The sequence below is a fragment of the Chrysemys picta genome, chromosome 10, assembly GCF_011386835.1.
Source record: "Chrysemys picta bellii isolate R12L10 chromosome 10, ASM1138683v2, whole genome shotgun sequence".
In the NCBI taxonomy this organism is placed as follows: Eukaryota; Metazoa; Chordata; order Testudines; family Emydidae; genus Chrysemys; species Chrysemys picta.
In genome coordinates, this window is record NC_088800.1 from 19,964,226 (window position 1) to 19,980,693 (window position 16,468).

The 16,468-nt window shown below is 39.3% G+C and overlaps 2 protein-coding genes across 4 annotated transcripts in view; one reads left to right on the forward strand and one right to left on the reverse strand.

Moving 5' to 3' along the window:
- FGF7 (fibroblast growth factor 7) overlaps positions 1 to 2,052 on the reverse strand; it is a 58,272-nt gene extending 56,220 nt beyond the window's left edge. The window contains exons 1-2 of one of the 2 annotated variants that reach the window (XM_024101178.3): positions 1,472 to 2,052; positions 368 to 958 (exon numbers count right to left, since the gene is read on the reverse strand). In XM_024101178.3, the coding sequence (XP_023956946.1) occupies positions 368 to 653 (286 nt within the window). In that variant the 5' untranslated portion in view covers positions 654 to 958; positions 1,472 to 2,052. The remainder of the gene's footprint in view (positions 1 to 367; positions 959 to 1,471) is intronic. The other variant, XM_005304006.4, reaches the window with a different exon arrangement.
- The window catches only part of FAM227B (family with sequence similarity 227 member B), a 178,442-nt gene that overhangs the window by 99,191 nt on the left and 62,783 nt on the right, over positions 1 to 16,468 (forward strand). The gene's annotated exons all lie outside the window — the stretch shown is intronic.

Below are 16,468 nucleotides of genomic sequence, written 5' to 3' on the forward strand. Positions count from 1 at the left end.
CATCCTACATAAATGTGGTTTAACGTTTCATAAGTACTTTATGGGCATAGAGCTTGTGGTTATATATTTTCAGATGTACAACCTTAATTCACTTGTTAAAATAGGCGCTCTGTTTGCTAATAGTTACCAGCTGTAACTAATACATTAGATGTACAACATACTGGTAACGTATTATTTAAAGTGACGCATTTCAAAATCAATACCAAATGTCCTGCTGTATGATTAATTGGAAAACATGTCTAATAGAATGGTTATAGCGCTATACAAAATTATTGTGAAAGCATCATAAATGAAGGGATAAAAAGCCAACAATGCATAAATTTTAAAATCTTTCAGTACAAATTTCAAAAGCAGAGACATCACTTACTGTAGTTGTTGTTTGCTTCTCGTGTCCCTTTTATTTTGCCTCGTTTATCAATCCTCATATACCATTGAGTTCGACAGAAAAGTCTTCTCACTCTTACATCCCCCCCCTCCATATAATCATAGCTTCTGGTATGTCGCTCAGGGCTGGAACAGTTCACATTTGTAGCCATTTGCTCTGGAGTCATGTCATTGCAAGCTAAAGATATAGTGCCCACTAAAAAGATAATGTAAAAATATGATCTGTAGAGCAAAGTTGGCAGGATCCATGTCAGTATCCATTTGTGCATTATAGTGCGGTGTTCTGGGTGTTCATGAACAACATAATGAAAATTAAATCTCAAGTAGATCGTTGCTCCTAGGTCATTGACCTGCCTTCTGTCTTTACAGCGAGTTGTAGATTGATTTAATTGAGATTGCTTCCTCTTCCAGAATTCTGATCCTTATTCCTTAATAGTTACTGATGTTGAAACAGGATAGCTCCTTAAATATCTTTTCAGTCAGGATATCCTTTAAAGAAACAGGTTATAATAACCTTGGCTGTCATGACCTTCTGTACTACTTGAATTTGCTGCTTGCACTGAAAGTAAAAGATCTATGAGAAAAGTGTCATGGATAAATTTTATGGTCAATTGTTACGTGTGTGCGACTATAATATATGCTGCATGAGTACTGTAGCATAGCAAAACATCTTCTAACTTTATACAGTGACTTAACTTCTTTAAGAAACATACACGAGCGCGCACACAAGATTATATCTTACAACAAGCTCTTGACAGCAGCACACATTTGAACTATGTACAATTCCTTGTGTAGCTCAGAAATAAGTCTTTCAAATAAGCTGTTGATTCAGCTGAGTTACAAAACTCATACATGGTAAAATGCTATTGCATCTCTTACATTTCATTACTTCATGCCTATACCTTTACAGTTAGCCACATTCTTCCTAAAGGGCTGTCTGCACTTCTCTAGTTTAAATGTCAGGACAGACCAGATATTCGTGGGACTGTATTTTTATACATACGTAGTTCAGTTACTTTTAGATTTTGTTTTTAAAGAAAATGTCAAGAAGCTTATTTCTAACATACATCAAGCACCGATAACTTACTTGTTTCTGTTGATAACAGCTGGATACACAAGTATTCCATTTCTGTTGTCTGTCTTTTGCAACATGAGACTCTCTACTGTAGCTACAAACTTTCTCAGCTCAGAAAGACTTCAGCAGAATTATAATTGTTTCCATAAATCAACACGCAAGAGTGGTGGTGTGTGTATGCGCTTGTGTGTGCGCGTGCGTGTGTGTGTTGAGCCTGTTGTTCAGTCCTTTTCGATAAATACCTTTGCTGACCTCACTTGGAAGCAATTAGAATTTAACCAGTCAGCTGTCAGTTGAATGCATGAACAAAAATAAAAGAAGACTTATGTTGTGTAGTGTCCAATGGTCATCAGAGGGAGCTATAAACATAGTTTATGCTTTAAATCTCCAAGTATGTACCTACTTTCCAGAAACAGATTTCTGTGATCACTGGATAAAATTACTTTTCATGTCAGTTAAAGCTTTTCTGTTCTTTGATTTAGTTCAGTATTCCCTTTTCCTTAGGAACAAAAACACACACACCTCATTTCTCCTCCAAATCTTTTACACAGATTGATGGGTACATACTTTGCTTACTATCCTTCCCTTTAAATAGCTGAAATACCCAAGTGCATTACTTAGTGTGGGTGGTAGGCATGGTGTCTATTATGGACTGTGTATCATGTTTTTGTATTGTAGACTAGTAAATGAGGAACAATTGCATACAAAATCTAGAGGGTTCTTATTTAAATGGCTGTTATGGACAAACCACAATGTATGTTCTAAACATTGCGTTCAGTCTAGACCTTTGTCAGCATCCGAGAAAAATATAATAAGGAATGATATTCAACATTTCCCCCATGAATACTTCCTAGAAATTGCAGCATGAGAATTAAAAGTTGCAGTAGTACAGATGTTATCCATATTAGCACACTGTTGGATGGATGATCTGTTGGCTTAAGTTTTGGGGAGGCAAATATAACAGCTACGTATTATCATGCTGTTTCTACATATTTATTTCCAACTTTTGTCAACAGTCTACTACCCAAACTCTGCTCCATGTCATCCTTAAAATCTTGTCATGCTTTTGGTGAAATCCAGCTATTATAAAAACATACTGAAACTCTGGATTCCACTGAGTACAGCAGTGCCTTTTTATCCTGTTTAAAATGAATTCTATTCTTATCTTACAGAGACATCTCTGTAAGAGTTTACTAAACAGGAATGGGGAAATCTTGTAATGCACTGTCGTAAAGAGAAAATTACTTGTATCTGTAGGTCTCTGAAAATAGTATTGTAATTTTAACATAGTCATGCTTACCCTGATCCACAACCTTTCCCAGGAGAGGTGGGGAATAATTATTTAGTGTATTGAATTCTTTAATTTGATTGAAAAGAACTGTTGAGCTAGTTAATAGCCATTAGGAACATTAAGGGTACATGTTTGCCACCTAGTGGTGAGGAGGGTTTAATGATTCAGGACTTAGTTTGGAGTGTTCCTGTGTTTATCACTCACAAGTGTGTGACACCAGGGGACCGTATTTCACCCCGCCTGCCCTCCCATCCTTCCAACCCACACACAAACTCAGAGGATATGAGTAACTTCCCTTCTCAAAGTTCAGATACTTCAATCTCTCCTTTCAGAGCTCCCTATGAGCACTCCCCATTTGCTACTTTCTCTGTGTTCACTTGAAGTCAATGAGATTTACTCAAATCCTGCGGAGGGAGAGTAGGACCCCAGGAATTCTATTTTATCATCATTGTTACCTGAAAAAACAATGATTTACATGCAAATATGGCCACAATCATGAAGGAAAATTAGATATTTTCTCATTCTCTTAAGAGATTATTTTCATAATTGTTACAAGTATGCATTTTTAACATGAGGAGACAATGGAGACCCATGTAGGAACATCAGATCTGCACCAGAGACTCCAGCACAGAAGGGACAGCAAGAGAGAGGACCAAACATGAAATGGAGTGACAAACTGACTCACTATAGTTTTGAACAATTATTTAATAATCATTCAGTAACTTCATTTATGAATTAATACGTAACTGCTTATTTTGGTGCATTGAGGAAGGAAGTAAAAAAGGTGCAAAATGCCTTCAGTCACCCAAGATTTCTGACTAGTTAGTCCCTACTATTGTGTGAAACCCATTCAAAATCATGGTGAGTGTGAAATTCTTTTTTACACCCACAGCCCAGATTCAGGAAAGGTCCCTGAAACTTAGATTATCATAATTCCAATTCACCCTACCATACGCTGTCCCCAAATGCCCAACCTCATGTTTTGATGCCTTCAGGAGAGACCCAGTGGCATGCACTTGTCCTGGTCTACAGTGCCTGGAACATAATGCCTCCATTGGACACTTTAAGAAGTGGCAAAAGTAAGACTAGGAACATAACAAAATCAGTCAACAAAGCACTGAATAAAATGTGGCCATGTCCTCAGCTAGTGTACGCTAACATGCTTCCATTGAAGTCAATGTAGCTGTGCTGATTTACACCTGCTGAGGATATGGCCCATTGGCCTGGTGATGCCATGATGATCTCTAATCTTGGGCCCTGAGAAGTTACCAAGAAGATTGAATTCCAAAGATGGAGCCCTCAGATAAGAGCCCTGCTATCTGTGGTGGAGACTTCAAATTTAGGGACCAAGAGCAAGAGCCACTCAGCCATCTTTACTGCCATGCTAGGGTACAAAGTTCAGATAACTTCTTGAATAACCACTCTGGTCTTTTAAGATCTCCATTGACATCTGAAGTTGCAATCCAAAAGTGAAAGGAAATCAATACAGAGACTTCAGCACAGATAGTATTTATCATGCCAGCTTGCCCCACAAAGGGGGTGAGTTCCGCTTGATATGGGGTGTCTGGGTAGATTGCAAGAATAGTCCTATACTACAGTACATTGCAATGGTGAACCCTGGAAAATGATGCAAAGAGTGCCTCCTTTAAATATTTCCCCTGGCCAATAAGCCTCATCCAGGCTAATGTGCAACCAGTTTGTCTACCTCCAGATCCCCTTCTCTATCAGACAGTGGGAGTCTGAATTCAGTGAAAAGAAGATGTAGAGCTGAGTTCTACTGGCAATTTGATGAAATCTCAATCCAAAGCATCTCACAATCAACCCTGTCGGTTTAATACTGAATAGCAGGGTTACAAAATCCTATAGGACTCCATGTGAGGGCTATTGGAGAAAACGAGCAGTACTGTCTGGGAACCCTTATAAAGGAAGAATGAATCCACTACTTCCACCACTCCCCCAAGATTCACTGGATAAGTCAACAATACCTATGGGTTAATAATATCAAAAGCTCCCGACAAATCTGATAAATCAGCATGGCCACTGATCCCTTGTCCATTGCTAAAAAGAACTCACCAGCCATTTATACCAATACAGTCTCAGTTCCATTCTTAGATTTGAACTCAGACTGATACAATGAAAAAATCTGTGGCATTCAAGTAATCAGGGATAAAATCTTATCTGTGTTTTACTTCTCACAGTAGAGTGCATGTGGAATTTTTTTAAATGTTATTTCTTTGCTGGACAAAGACAACTTGCAGCATTTAAAACCTGCTTTTTTCCTTTTGGGGATTTTTAATTTATTTGTGCTTTCTCTGGCATTTAGTTTTATATAAACCCATAGCATACCTGAGGTTTCATTTCCAGAAAGCTGCAGATACTCATGCTCCAGCCACAAGCTTTGTGCGTGTATCTCTCCCAGCTCTGTAAAACAAATCATTTGATACAGCAGTGTGTTCTTTAGTGCTGTTTCAGCTCAGATCTTTATGAAGCATTATATTTAAAATAATTAAAAAGCAATTTAAATAAGGCACCAGCTGTAAGTGTAACCAGTGAACAACAAGTTATTTTAATATGGCTGGTGGCCACATCCTCCTCCTTTCCTCCTTGCTTTGCCCGCAAATAACAACCTTTTCAAAATGAAGCTGCAGCTTTAAATAAATACATTATAAATATACAATGAAACTTTAGCCCTTACCAAAAAGCAAGCCCAACTGTATGTTGTCTAATGAAAGGACACCATCTTAACCTGCTTGAGCAAATCAAGCCTTCCTTCACAAATCTGAATTTTCTGGAATAATGCAGCCCACTTTCTGTACAAGCCATGTATTAACCAATGCCTCCCCCAAACTGGCCTACTCTATTTTCATGATTGTGCCCACTGCAACCTTTATACGAGTGGGTATTTGTCTAGCTAGCTGGAAGAAAAGGGGTGTTGCCACTTTAAGGGCTTCCCTGCAGCAGATGGGGAGAAGGGGAAAAGTTTAGTGATGGGCAGAAAACAGTTAAAGCCAGGTCAGGACTAGGTCACTGCAAGGCCCTTCCTGCTGACTGGCAGTGGGGGAGGTATTTATATCTCATGTAGCCACAGAGAGGGCCTCTTTACCAGGATCGAGCTGGCCTGGCAGTCAGGTATAACCAGTGCCTCCCCCAAATAGGCCTACTCTATTTTCACGAAATAACATCTAATTGCATTGGCTAGCATTTCCACCTTATCGAGGAAATATGCCAAGAACTTGGCAAATCAGTTCTCGAGCAAGGTTTTACATGGTGCAGAGTTCTCCTAAAACTGCACAAATGTTATGATCTTTTCTCTGAAGCGTTTTATATGAAGAAATACATCAACACATTGTGATAACTTGAGAGCATTAAAAGTTACAGAAAGAGAAGAATATTGCATGTATGTATTCCACATTTTCTTAAAATCACTCCCATAATACCTTGGTAAGCATTCTCCCCTGACAGCAACCTAGATGCCAATTCCTTCAATGTGAGTAGGTGGGAAGTTACAACAATGAACATTTTGGAAATCAAAGGCAACTGCTATGTTTGCCAGTTATGAAGGTTGAATGCAGGTCTCTGTATCAAACAGTAAACACCCAAATAGTAGTAGTAACAGCCAAAGAGACCTTTTACCATCTGCTAGCTAGGAGAGTGCACCTTTTTCTTTCAGATGCACAGTTAGCCATAGTGACCCAGACCATCTTCATCTCCAGGATGGGCTCCTACAGTATGTTCCATGTGGTTTGACTATGAAGGCAATATAGACATTTCCATTGATCCAATGCACAGTGGCCAGCCTACTAGGAAACATTAACTAGTGAGAGCACAACACATTGGTTCTCTGCACTCTGCTGGCTTCCTATCCTGTTTCTGGCCTGCTTCGGGATCGCTGTTGCTAATCTTCAGAGTCTGCAATGGGATGGAACCTGTCTACCGTGGAGATCAGCACAGTTTCTGTGGCAACAGCTGAAATTAGTTAGGATTCTGTGGCTGATGGAGACCAGAGTAAAATTCTCAGAGTGCAGGAACTGGGCATTCTCAGTATTAAGCCCTAATCTGCAAAACTCCCTATTATCACAAATCAGGATTTAGGATGCAATGAAAAATCTGCTATTTGCTCTTCATCCTTTGCTCGATAATGACAGCTGCAGAACATTTGGCAGCATCTCTCGAAATAAAGCAAAAGGAACCCTCTATGAACAATAGAGAGATGCAGAACATGCCACTTCTGCATGGAATTGTTGCTATTTTAATTTTCAGCCTAGATACTATTGAGTTGAGTAGATTAAAAATAGACATAAGGTATGGCTCCTTCCAGCCTTCCCCTGCGTGATTGTTGAGAGAAGTTCTTTCCTTTTGGTAACTTGCATGGGTTGTTGAAATTGCAAATTTTTATAGGTGTGGCAGTGTTGGGTACAATTTTGTACTGGAAAAATTTTACTATAAATTTTTCATCATAAATCTTTTGCAAAGCTAAACTCAAAAGCCTCAGCCATCTCTATCTGTTGGCTGCTGTAAACATCCAGATTTTGGTCATATGGGATGGAGTTAAGCTTTCAGGAAAACTGGAAATGGGTATATTACTAGTAGATATCAGTATACTTAATAGCAAATAATTTATCTGATGAATTTATCTTGTTTTTGTGTTTATAAATTATCTGCAGTAATTTGTTTTTTCTTCAATTTATTTGGGGGAGATTAGGGACCTTGGAGGAAATCATAGAATCATAGAATATCAGGGTTGGAAGGGACCTCAGGAGGCCATCTAGTCCAACCCCCTGCTCAAAGCAGGACCAATTCTCAACTAAATCATCCCAGCCAGGGCTTTGTCAAGCCGGGTCTTAAAAACCTCCAAGGAAGGAGATTCCACCACCTCCCTAGGTAACACATTCCAGTGCTTCACCACCCTCCTAGTGAAATAGTGTTTCCTAATATCCAACCTAAACCTCCCCCACTGCAACTTGAGACCATTACTCCTTATTCTGTCATCAGGTACCACTGAGAACAGTCTAGATCCATCCTCTTTGAAACCCCCTTTCAGGTAGTTGAAAGCAGCTATCAAATCCCCCCTCATTCTTCTCTTCTGGAGACTAAACAATCCCAGTTCCCTCAGCCTCTCCTCATAAGTCATGTGCTCCAGACCCCGAATCGTTTTTGTTGCCCTCCGCTGGACTCTTTCCAATATTTCCACATCCTTTTTGTAGTGTGGGGCCCAAAACTGGACACAGTACTCCAGATGAGGCCTCACCAATGTCGAATAAAGGGGAATGATCACAATCTGCTGGCAATGCCCCTACTTATACAGCCCAAAATGCCGTTAGCCTTCTTGGCAACAAGAGCACACTGTTGACTCATATCCAGCGTCTCGTCCACTGTGACCCCTAGGTCCTTTTCTGCAGAACTGCTACCTAGCCATTCAGTCCCTAGTTTGTAGCGGTGCATAGGATTCTTCCGTCCTAAGTGCAGGACTCTGCACTTGTCTTTGTTGAACCTCATCAGGTTTTTTTTGACCCAATCCTCTAATTTGTCTAGGTCCCTCTGTATCTGATCCCTACCCTCCAGCATATCTACCATGCCTCCCAGTTTAGTGTCATCTGCAAACTTGCTGAGAATGCAGTCCACACCATCCTCCAGATCATTAATAAAGTTATTAAACAAAACCGGCCCCAGGACTGACCCTTGGGGCACTCCGCTTGAAACCGGCTGCCAACTAGACATGGAGCCATTCATCACTACCCGTTGAGCCCGACGATCTAGCCAGCTTTCTATCCACCTTACAGTCCATTCATCCAGCCCATACTTCTTTAACTTGGCGGCAAGAATACTGTGGGAGACCGTATCAAAGCTTTGCTAAAGTCAAGGAATAACACATCCACTGCTTCCCCCTCATCCACAGAGCCAGTTATCTCATCATAGAAGGAAATTAGATTAATCAGGCACGACTTCCCCTTGGTGAATCCATGCTGACTGTTCCTGATCACTTTCCTCTCCTCTAAGTGTTTCATAATTGATTCCTTGAGGACCTGCTCCATGATTTTTCCAGGGACTGAGGTGAGGCTGACTGGCCTGTAGTTCCCCAGATCCTCCTCCTTCCCTTTTTTAAAGATGGGCACTACATTAGCCTTTTTCCAGTCATCCGGGACCTCCCCCAATCGCCATGAGTTTTCAAAGATGATGGCTCTGCAATCACATCTGCCAACTCCTTTAGCACCCTCGGATGCAGCGCATCCGGCCCCATGGATTTGTGCTTATCCAGTTTTTCTAAATAGTCCCAAACCACTTCTTTCTCCATGGAGGGCTGGTCACCTCCTCCCCATACGGTGCTGCCCAGTGCAGCAGTCTGGGAGCTGACCTTGTTTGTGAAGACAGAGGCAAAAAAAGCATTGAGTACATTAGCTTTTTCCACATCCTCTGTCACTAGGTTGCCTCCCTCATTCAGTAAGGGGCCCACACTTTCCTTGACTTTCTTCTTGTTGCTAACATACCTTCTTGTTACTCTTAACATCTCTTGCTAGCTGCAACTCCAAGTGCGATTTAGCCTTCCTGATTTCACTCTTGCATGCCTGAGCAATATTTTTATACTCCTCCCTGGTCATTTGTCCAATCTTCCACTTCTTATAAGCTTCTTTTTTGTGTTTAAGGTCAGCAAGGATTTCACTGTTAAGCCAAGCTGGTCACCTGCCATATTTACTATTCTTTCTACACGTCGGGATGGTTTGTTCCTGCAACCGCAATAAGGATTCTTTAAAATATAGCCAGCTCTCCTGGACCCCTTTGCCCTTCATGTTATTCTCCCAGGGGATCCTTCCCATCTGTTCCCTGAGGGAGTCAAAGTCTGCTTTTCTGAAGTCCAAGGTCCATATTCTACTGCTCTCCTTTCTTTCTTGTGTCAGAATCCTGAACTCGACCATCTCATGGTCACTATCTCCCAGGTTCCCATCCACCTTTGCTTCCCCATATCTTAATTCATCCCAAAATAGGCTTCTGAGGGAGACACATGCAGGCTTAGTTGGACAGGAGGCTGGGTCACCATGAAGTTGACTTTTTTGAGAGGCAGACTGACATGAAAGAGTGGAATCCCAGGGATTAGTGGTTTTGGAGATGGATGGTTTCCTCCTCTGAGTGAAGCCTGCATAGTACCCAGGGTTACAAAAAAGCTCTCCATTGTTATTAGTAACTTCATTACCAGTACTGGCAATCCTCACTGGAGAGTCCATTCCCTTGTGACAGTAGGGCACACTGAGAAGGACCATCACAAATTTAAGATTATAGCAGCTATGTATTGTAGCATAAGGATTTTGGAGAAGGTGGAGAGACTAGAAGGCTGAAAGTGATATTCTGTAGTCCACAGAAGACAACAATTTAGTCTCGTTATATAGCACCTGGTTTATTTCCACCAGGTTTGGGAAGCATACAGAGTTTACCTGACCAGCCTTCTATATTCCAATTTTACTTTGAACACAGAACTTAGAAAAGCTGTAACTCATACCACTTTTTATGAATTTAAGTAGCTTTTTATTTCATTTTTTGTTTTTGATGTGTAGCATACCTTAATTTTTAAGTTAGAAAACATCTTTTAGTAAACACAGATGTTTTGTGTAAGACTTCTTTGCAAACATTTCCTAGAGCTTTGCTGAAATATTTCTTTATTTAAAGAACAAAAAGTATTTCCAATACCTTTGTTTGTAATGATTAAAATATAGTTTTAGCCAGTAATAATAAATATGAAAAGAAGCTCTTCAAGAGAAACCTGTTTATCTCTGACTAGAGTTAGGCAAAGATTTAAATGCCAGATAAACAACAGCAGCAGATGCAAATAGGATTGTATCATTTGTGATTTTTATACGTCTAGTCAAACTAGCCCTGTAAGCCTCTATGAGGAACCATATACTGAGTACTGAATTTCATGACAATTCCTGCAATTTATTTACCAGTCAAGTATTAAATGGGTATTAGAAGCCTTTTAACACAGAAGAAAAAATTCTTTACTAAAGTTTAAAGCAAGAATAAAGACCTGTTGCCATGTTATGCCCCTCATTAGCCTGTCTATTTGCTAGACTTTTAATCTTAGACAACTATTTTGTATTCCTTCTAATTGGGACCTGTCTGAATTTTTCAGAGAGCAGACACTGTAGCCTGCTTTTCGCTGGATTAAGACTGGCTACAGAGTAGCAGCCGTGTTAGTCTGTATCCGCAAAAAGAACAGGAGTACTTGTGGCACCCTAGAGACTGTTGCTTTGAAGATCAATTTCAGTGATGATCTACTAATACTACCTAGTATTTGAGTAATTGAACAAAGTTCGATTGAAAGTGCAAAATTATCCTCCTATTCAAATAATTTCTTATATCCCTAATTAAAACCTGCTCAGAGTGAAGTGATTCACAATGCAAATTATATTGTATCCTCTTTAATTTACAGCTTGACTATATTAAAGGTAAAATTATCTGTAGACCTCTAGTAACTATCAGTTGGCATCCAGTCAGATAAAATATAGGCATTTTGCCATACTGAATGAATATTATCTAGTTTCCTTAGAAATGTTGTTTGTGACTGAAAAATGCTATTAAGGCACATCAAGTCAGTTTCACAAGTTAACACGTGCCTAAAAACAAATTAAGGAAACAATTATTCTAATGTAAGTTTTTGTTTTTTTTTAAATGACAACCCTAACATGAAATATTTTGCTACTCTAAATATAATGGCAAGAGAATCTCTAGCGTCTTAAGGTACACCTGCCTATATACAAACTCACCAGGCACCCTGCATTGACCTCTTTGAATCTAATAAATGGAGTCTCTTTGTCACCTTCATCATTTGACTAGGGGAACAAAACCTTTGCAATCGTGTTGTGGAGCTGTGTGTCAAGGAGAGACGATAAATTGAATGTTTTTACTAATTGCGTTGCTACCAGAAGCACCTCCCTATGATATTATTACAGCCAATAGGCAACTTGAATCTGTATCTTTTTCCCTCCTCCTGCTGGTACATGAAATAACTTCTCTCTTTAAATACTAACATCTGCTTTCCCTCAGATTCTTCCTCAAACCCAATTTCTTTCCCCTACTAACTTCTTCTCCTGTGTTATCTACACCTTTTTTTTGCCCTACCTCAATATTATAGCTGGTGCTGATAGCACTGTCTACTGTTAAGGTTTCCTGACACTTCCCATTATAAACAGTTGATTATAACTTTGCAAAACTGTAACCATTGGGTTGAAATTGTCACTGCTGGATGTCTGCCTCAAGATGATTTTTAAACTTCGGCCAACATGGTTCAGGTGTTTCTTAGAACAAGGCTAGTGAAAAATATGTTTTGCTCAATGTTAAATTCTGGTGTTCTTTTTTTTTTTTTTTTAAAGCTCTAGTGCCACCATGCATTTGAGCAGAGATTTGAAATTTGGCTGGGTGGTAGACCTTTGTATCCTAACTTTTGAGTGCTTGATGTTTCAACCTTAATAATGTTCTTTTAACATAGTTGTTGTGTGTAATAATATAAAATCAGAATGTACAAACTATGGCCCATATTTCAAGTCACTTTTTCAGTTTACACCAGCTGAGGATCTGGCTCTCTGGCTCTAATATAGAGATCTGGGGGGCAGGTATTGTGTTTTATTTTGTTTTTTATTTCTACAAGTTACCAATTTAAATTTGTTCAAATTGTTTTCCCTCAATTCCATATAACTTTGCCATGGAAATTCTCAGCCATTCTTTCTCCATTGACTGGCATATATCCACAAAAAAATCAACACTTTTGTTAACTGTGCTATATATACAATATGCACTGAGAGGCATACCTAGGAAATTGTAAAAAGGACATGACTCAACTATGTAAATATTTTGGTTTTCTAAGTAGGTTGCCCTTGTGTTTAGTTCATTAAAGACTTACAAACCAGATAGTCACGCTGCTGATGAGCAGAGAACTTAATACTAAAGATGGCTGTAAAAGAAAATACTTGTAATTCTCTTTGTACTAACAAAACTCTAAGACTACATTGTATGCTTTTAAAAGGGTCAATATGTGGTATAATATTAAGGCATGTTTATCTGTTCAATTTAAGTGGTGAAATCCCGGCTACAGAGGGACCAGGATTTCATCTAAGATTTAACACTGATTCCCTTTTTTATGATCTGTTGTTCACAGTTATCACAAATCTTCTAATTTAGCTGGACTTTCTTGTCAGTGGTTTGCTGCTATCAGTGCAAGTTTGGCTTTAAAGCAGATAGGATTAATGAGCACAAACAGGTGAAAAATAATATAAAGTGATACTGGAGATGATAGAAATGCTTAGGATTTACTCTGACATATTTTATATTTGACTTTAGGAAGTAGTTGCAGAAAGACCTTTCCTAACCCTCTTCAGCTAACTGGATGGCACACAGTTACATACTCGTAAAAGAATACAAAGTGAGGAAAAAAATATCTAGCCCCACTGCTAAGCTATTTGCATGGAATAAGAAAATATGTAAATAGGTTCAGAACAGGAGCAATGCTTTTCGACAGTAATATCTTTCACTTGCATTACTTGTAACATCATTATTAGGGGACAAGGATACCAGTTAGTTGCCAAGATATGGCATATCAAAACTACTACCCATTTAGATGAGAAATAAGCATCAGTGAAAGTGAGGGATGCACCAAAAATTAATTAAGTGGGAAACTGAAATTGATGTTGCAATTATGTAGACATTTCCTATAAATTTGTTTTTATAAATAAATTTGGTAAATTTTGATAAATTACAGTAATGAAGTGAGCACTTTATTACAAAGTGAAAAGGAGGAAAAGTTTGATTCTAAACAGAAATTGTTCTACACAAATTATTAGGCTTCCTATTATTGTTGGTTATTCCTGATGTGGCTATACCTGATTTGATAGGAGTTTCATTTAAAAATTAAATTAATTAAAATATCTATTTACTTTAGATGATCTGAGTACTGTAAGTGGGCTTAAAATAAAAAAGATGGAATGCTTCCATATTGGACAGTTAAATAACTTAGTAGGAAAAATTATAAAAACTCAAACAAGTAATGTAGGAATATGGTCTGGCAAAAACAGAAGACCTAGAAATGGATAGAGAATTCCATTAGTAACATTTGAAACTTGATCTTTTCAGCTTTAGCTGATTTTTAAAAAGTCCCCCCCCCCGCAAAAAAAAAAAAAAAAAAAAAAACCTGTGATAAATATTAGTTTACAGTGGAGCCCCAATTTTCCTCACTACTTCCAATCCACATGTGCTAGGCCAGGGGTTGGCAACCTTTCAGAAGTGGTGTGCCGAGTCTTCATTTATTCACTTTAATTTAAGGTTTCGCGTGCCAGTAATACATTTTAACGTTTTTAGAAGGTCTCTTTCTATAAGTCTATAATATATAACTAAACTATTGTTGTATGTAAAGTAAATAAGGTTTTTAAAATGTTCAAGAAGCTTCATTTAAAATTGAATTAAAATGCAGAGCCTCCTGGACCAGTGCCCAGGATCCGGGCAATGTGAGTGCCGCTGAAAATCAACTCACGAGCCGCCTTTGGCACACATGCCATAGGTTGCCTACCCCTGTGCTAGGCATCAGTTTTGCATTGCTTTCCACTAATTTCATGTAGACTTTTAAGGCCAGAAGAAACTACGAGGCAATCTAGTGAGGTGTTAAGGAAGGACGCAGAGTGGCAGAGATGCAAGAATTTACCATGTAGTTTCAAAATATCCAGGTCTGAGCTTTAGGATAAATAGGTAAAAATATTCCAGGGGAAAATACTAATATTAATGGGTCAAATACATCAGGAATTTGATTAAATAGATGGGGGGGAAAAAAGCCCAGGGTGCCTTTTGCATTTAGACCTACTGTGGTAAAATGAAAATCTGCCACAGCTGAACTGCTTTAGTTGAAATAATTGTGTTTAAGCGGGATGAGTTATTTATTAATTCATACTGATTGGAACCTTTCAGATGCACATCAGACAGACAATTTCCAGTTAGTTCCTATCACAGCCAAACAGCACCCCGCCCATCTCTGTTTGTGATGCACACTATTGCTGCCAAGATTTGAACCTGGATTTCATCTGTCCATACACAGCTGCACTGCCATGAGATTTTAAAGAAATCATGTTGCTTATGTGTCAGAAGGGACTACTTCTCCTATGGCATCAGCAGAGAATGAGTTTTGCCAGAAACAGACTTTAATTTTTTCTTAAATAGAACATGATTGGGCTGATCCTGAGCTGCCCTACTATTGAAATGGTCACATTAGTAAAATAAAGCACTTCCATGCTTTTTAAAACAACTATTCCGGACCAACAGTTTTTCAAGTTGACAGTTAAAATGGAGTATTCAGTCTCACTGAAATCTATTCCACCCACATGGAATCCAAATATTTGAGTTCTATGCAGGTTGAGTGCAAAGCGGTGTGGTGTGAAATCCACATCCCCAACCCAGGGCCAGAGGTGAGGATGCTGTGCATCCCCCCGCTATGAGTTTAAGGAGAGTGGGGCACCTTAATATGGGCTGGAAAAGTGGTTGTAGCCCTTCCACACCAGCTGTGTATGATATTGGATCTGTGTAAAGATGGAGTTGAGGCCTCTACTTAGCGTGTACCTGTTCCACCCCTATTGTGGGCTTTATGCTGGCAGGATGGAAATCATTTCTCCAGTGAGTAAGACACCCCTTTTGTCCTCGCTGCCAACTGACCCCATCAGTGCAGTCCTTATGGTGCAGGGATTTAAATGGTGCAGAAGGCCTGGCCTTGGTCCTTCACACAATGGATGAATTTCCACACAGAATACACTGCTCTACAGCCAAAATGCTTCTGAAATAAATGTAGTCAAACTTTACTAATTCTGGGTCACTGAGAACGAAAATGATGCTTAAAATTGTTGATTGGCTCTAGTTTTCAAGATATGCTATTGGGTCAGTATATACGACCCTTGACTGGGAATGGCGGAGGATAAGTGAGTTATAAAGGGAAGGGATCTCATTTTAAACCAGAAATGACTAAAATACATCTTTGACTGAATCTATGAATAAATCTATGACTGGGTTTGGACAGTACTTGCTTTTTAGGCAAAACAATGACTGATGCAATCTGAAGCTGGTATTGCGTCATACATGATATGAATTGCATCATGTTATTCCTAGAAGTCATGGATGATGCAATCATAACGAAGCTTACATCACTCTGCTGAACAAATTGCCCTATATCAGCTCTAGAAATCATACAGCGTCGTGCTCTCTTATTTGTCAGTGTTTGATTTTGCAAAGGGACACATTTCTGTTTAGCCAAAGTGAGCAGAGATGCCTCGTACTTGTGTGAACAGTGCAGATAACTTCTGCTATGTTTGTGGTAAAGTGACTTTTGCATCACAAAAGCGCAGTATAACCACTATGGTTAAGAAAGCCTATCACCTTTATTTTGGCTGCAAAATTGGAGATCAGGACAAGAGGTGGGCCCCGCACATAGGCTGCAACACTTGTGCAACAAATCTTCGCCAGTGGTTGAACAGGAAAAGGAAATCTATGCCTTTTGCAGTGCCAATGATTTGGAGAGAGCCAACAGATCATACCAGCAATTGTTACTTCTGCATGGTGCCTCCAGTTGGGAAAGGTGTGTCAAAGAAGAAAAAGTGGACTGTGCATTATCCAAACATTCCATCAGCTATACGCCCAGTACCCCACGGAGAAGGACTGCCGGTTCCTGATGCACCAGAATCATTCTCACTTGAGTCAGACGAGGA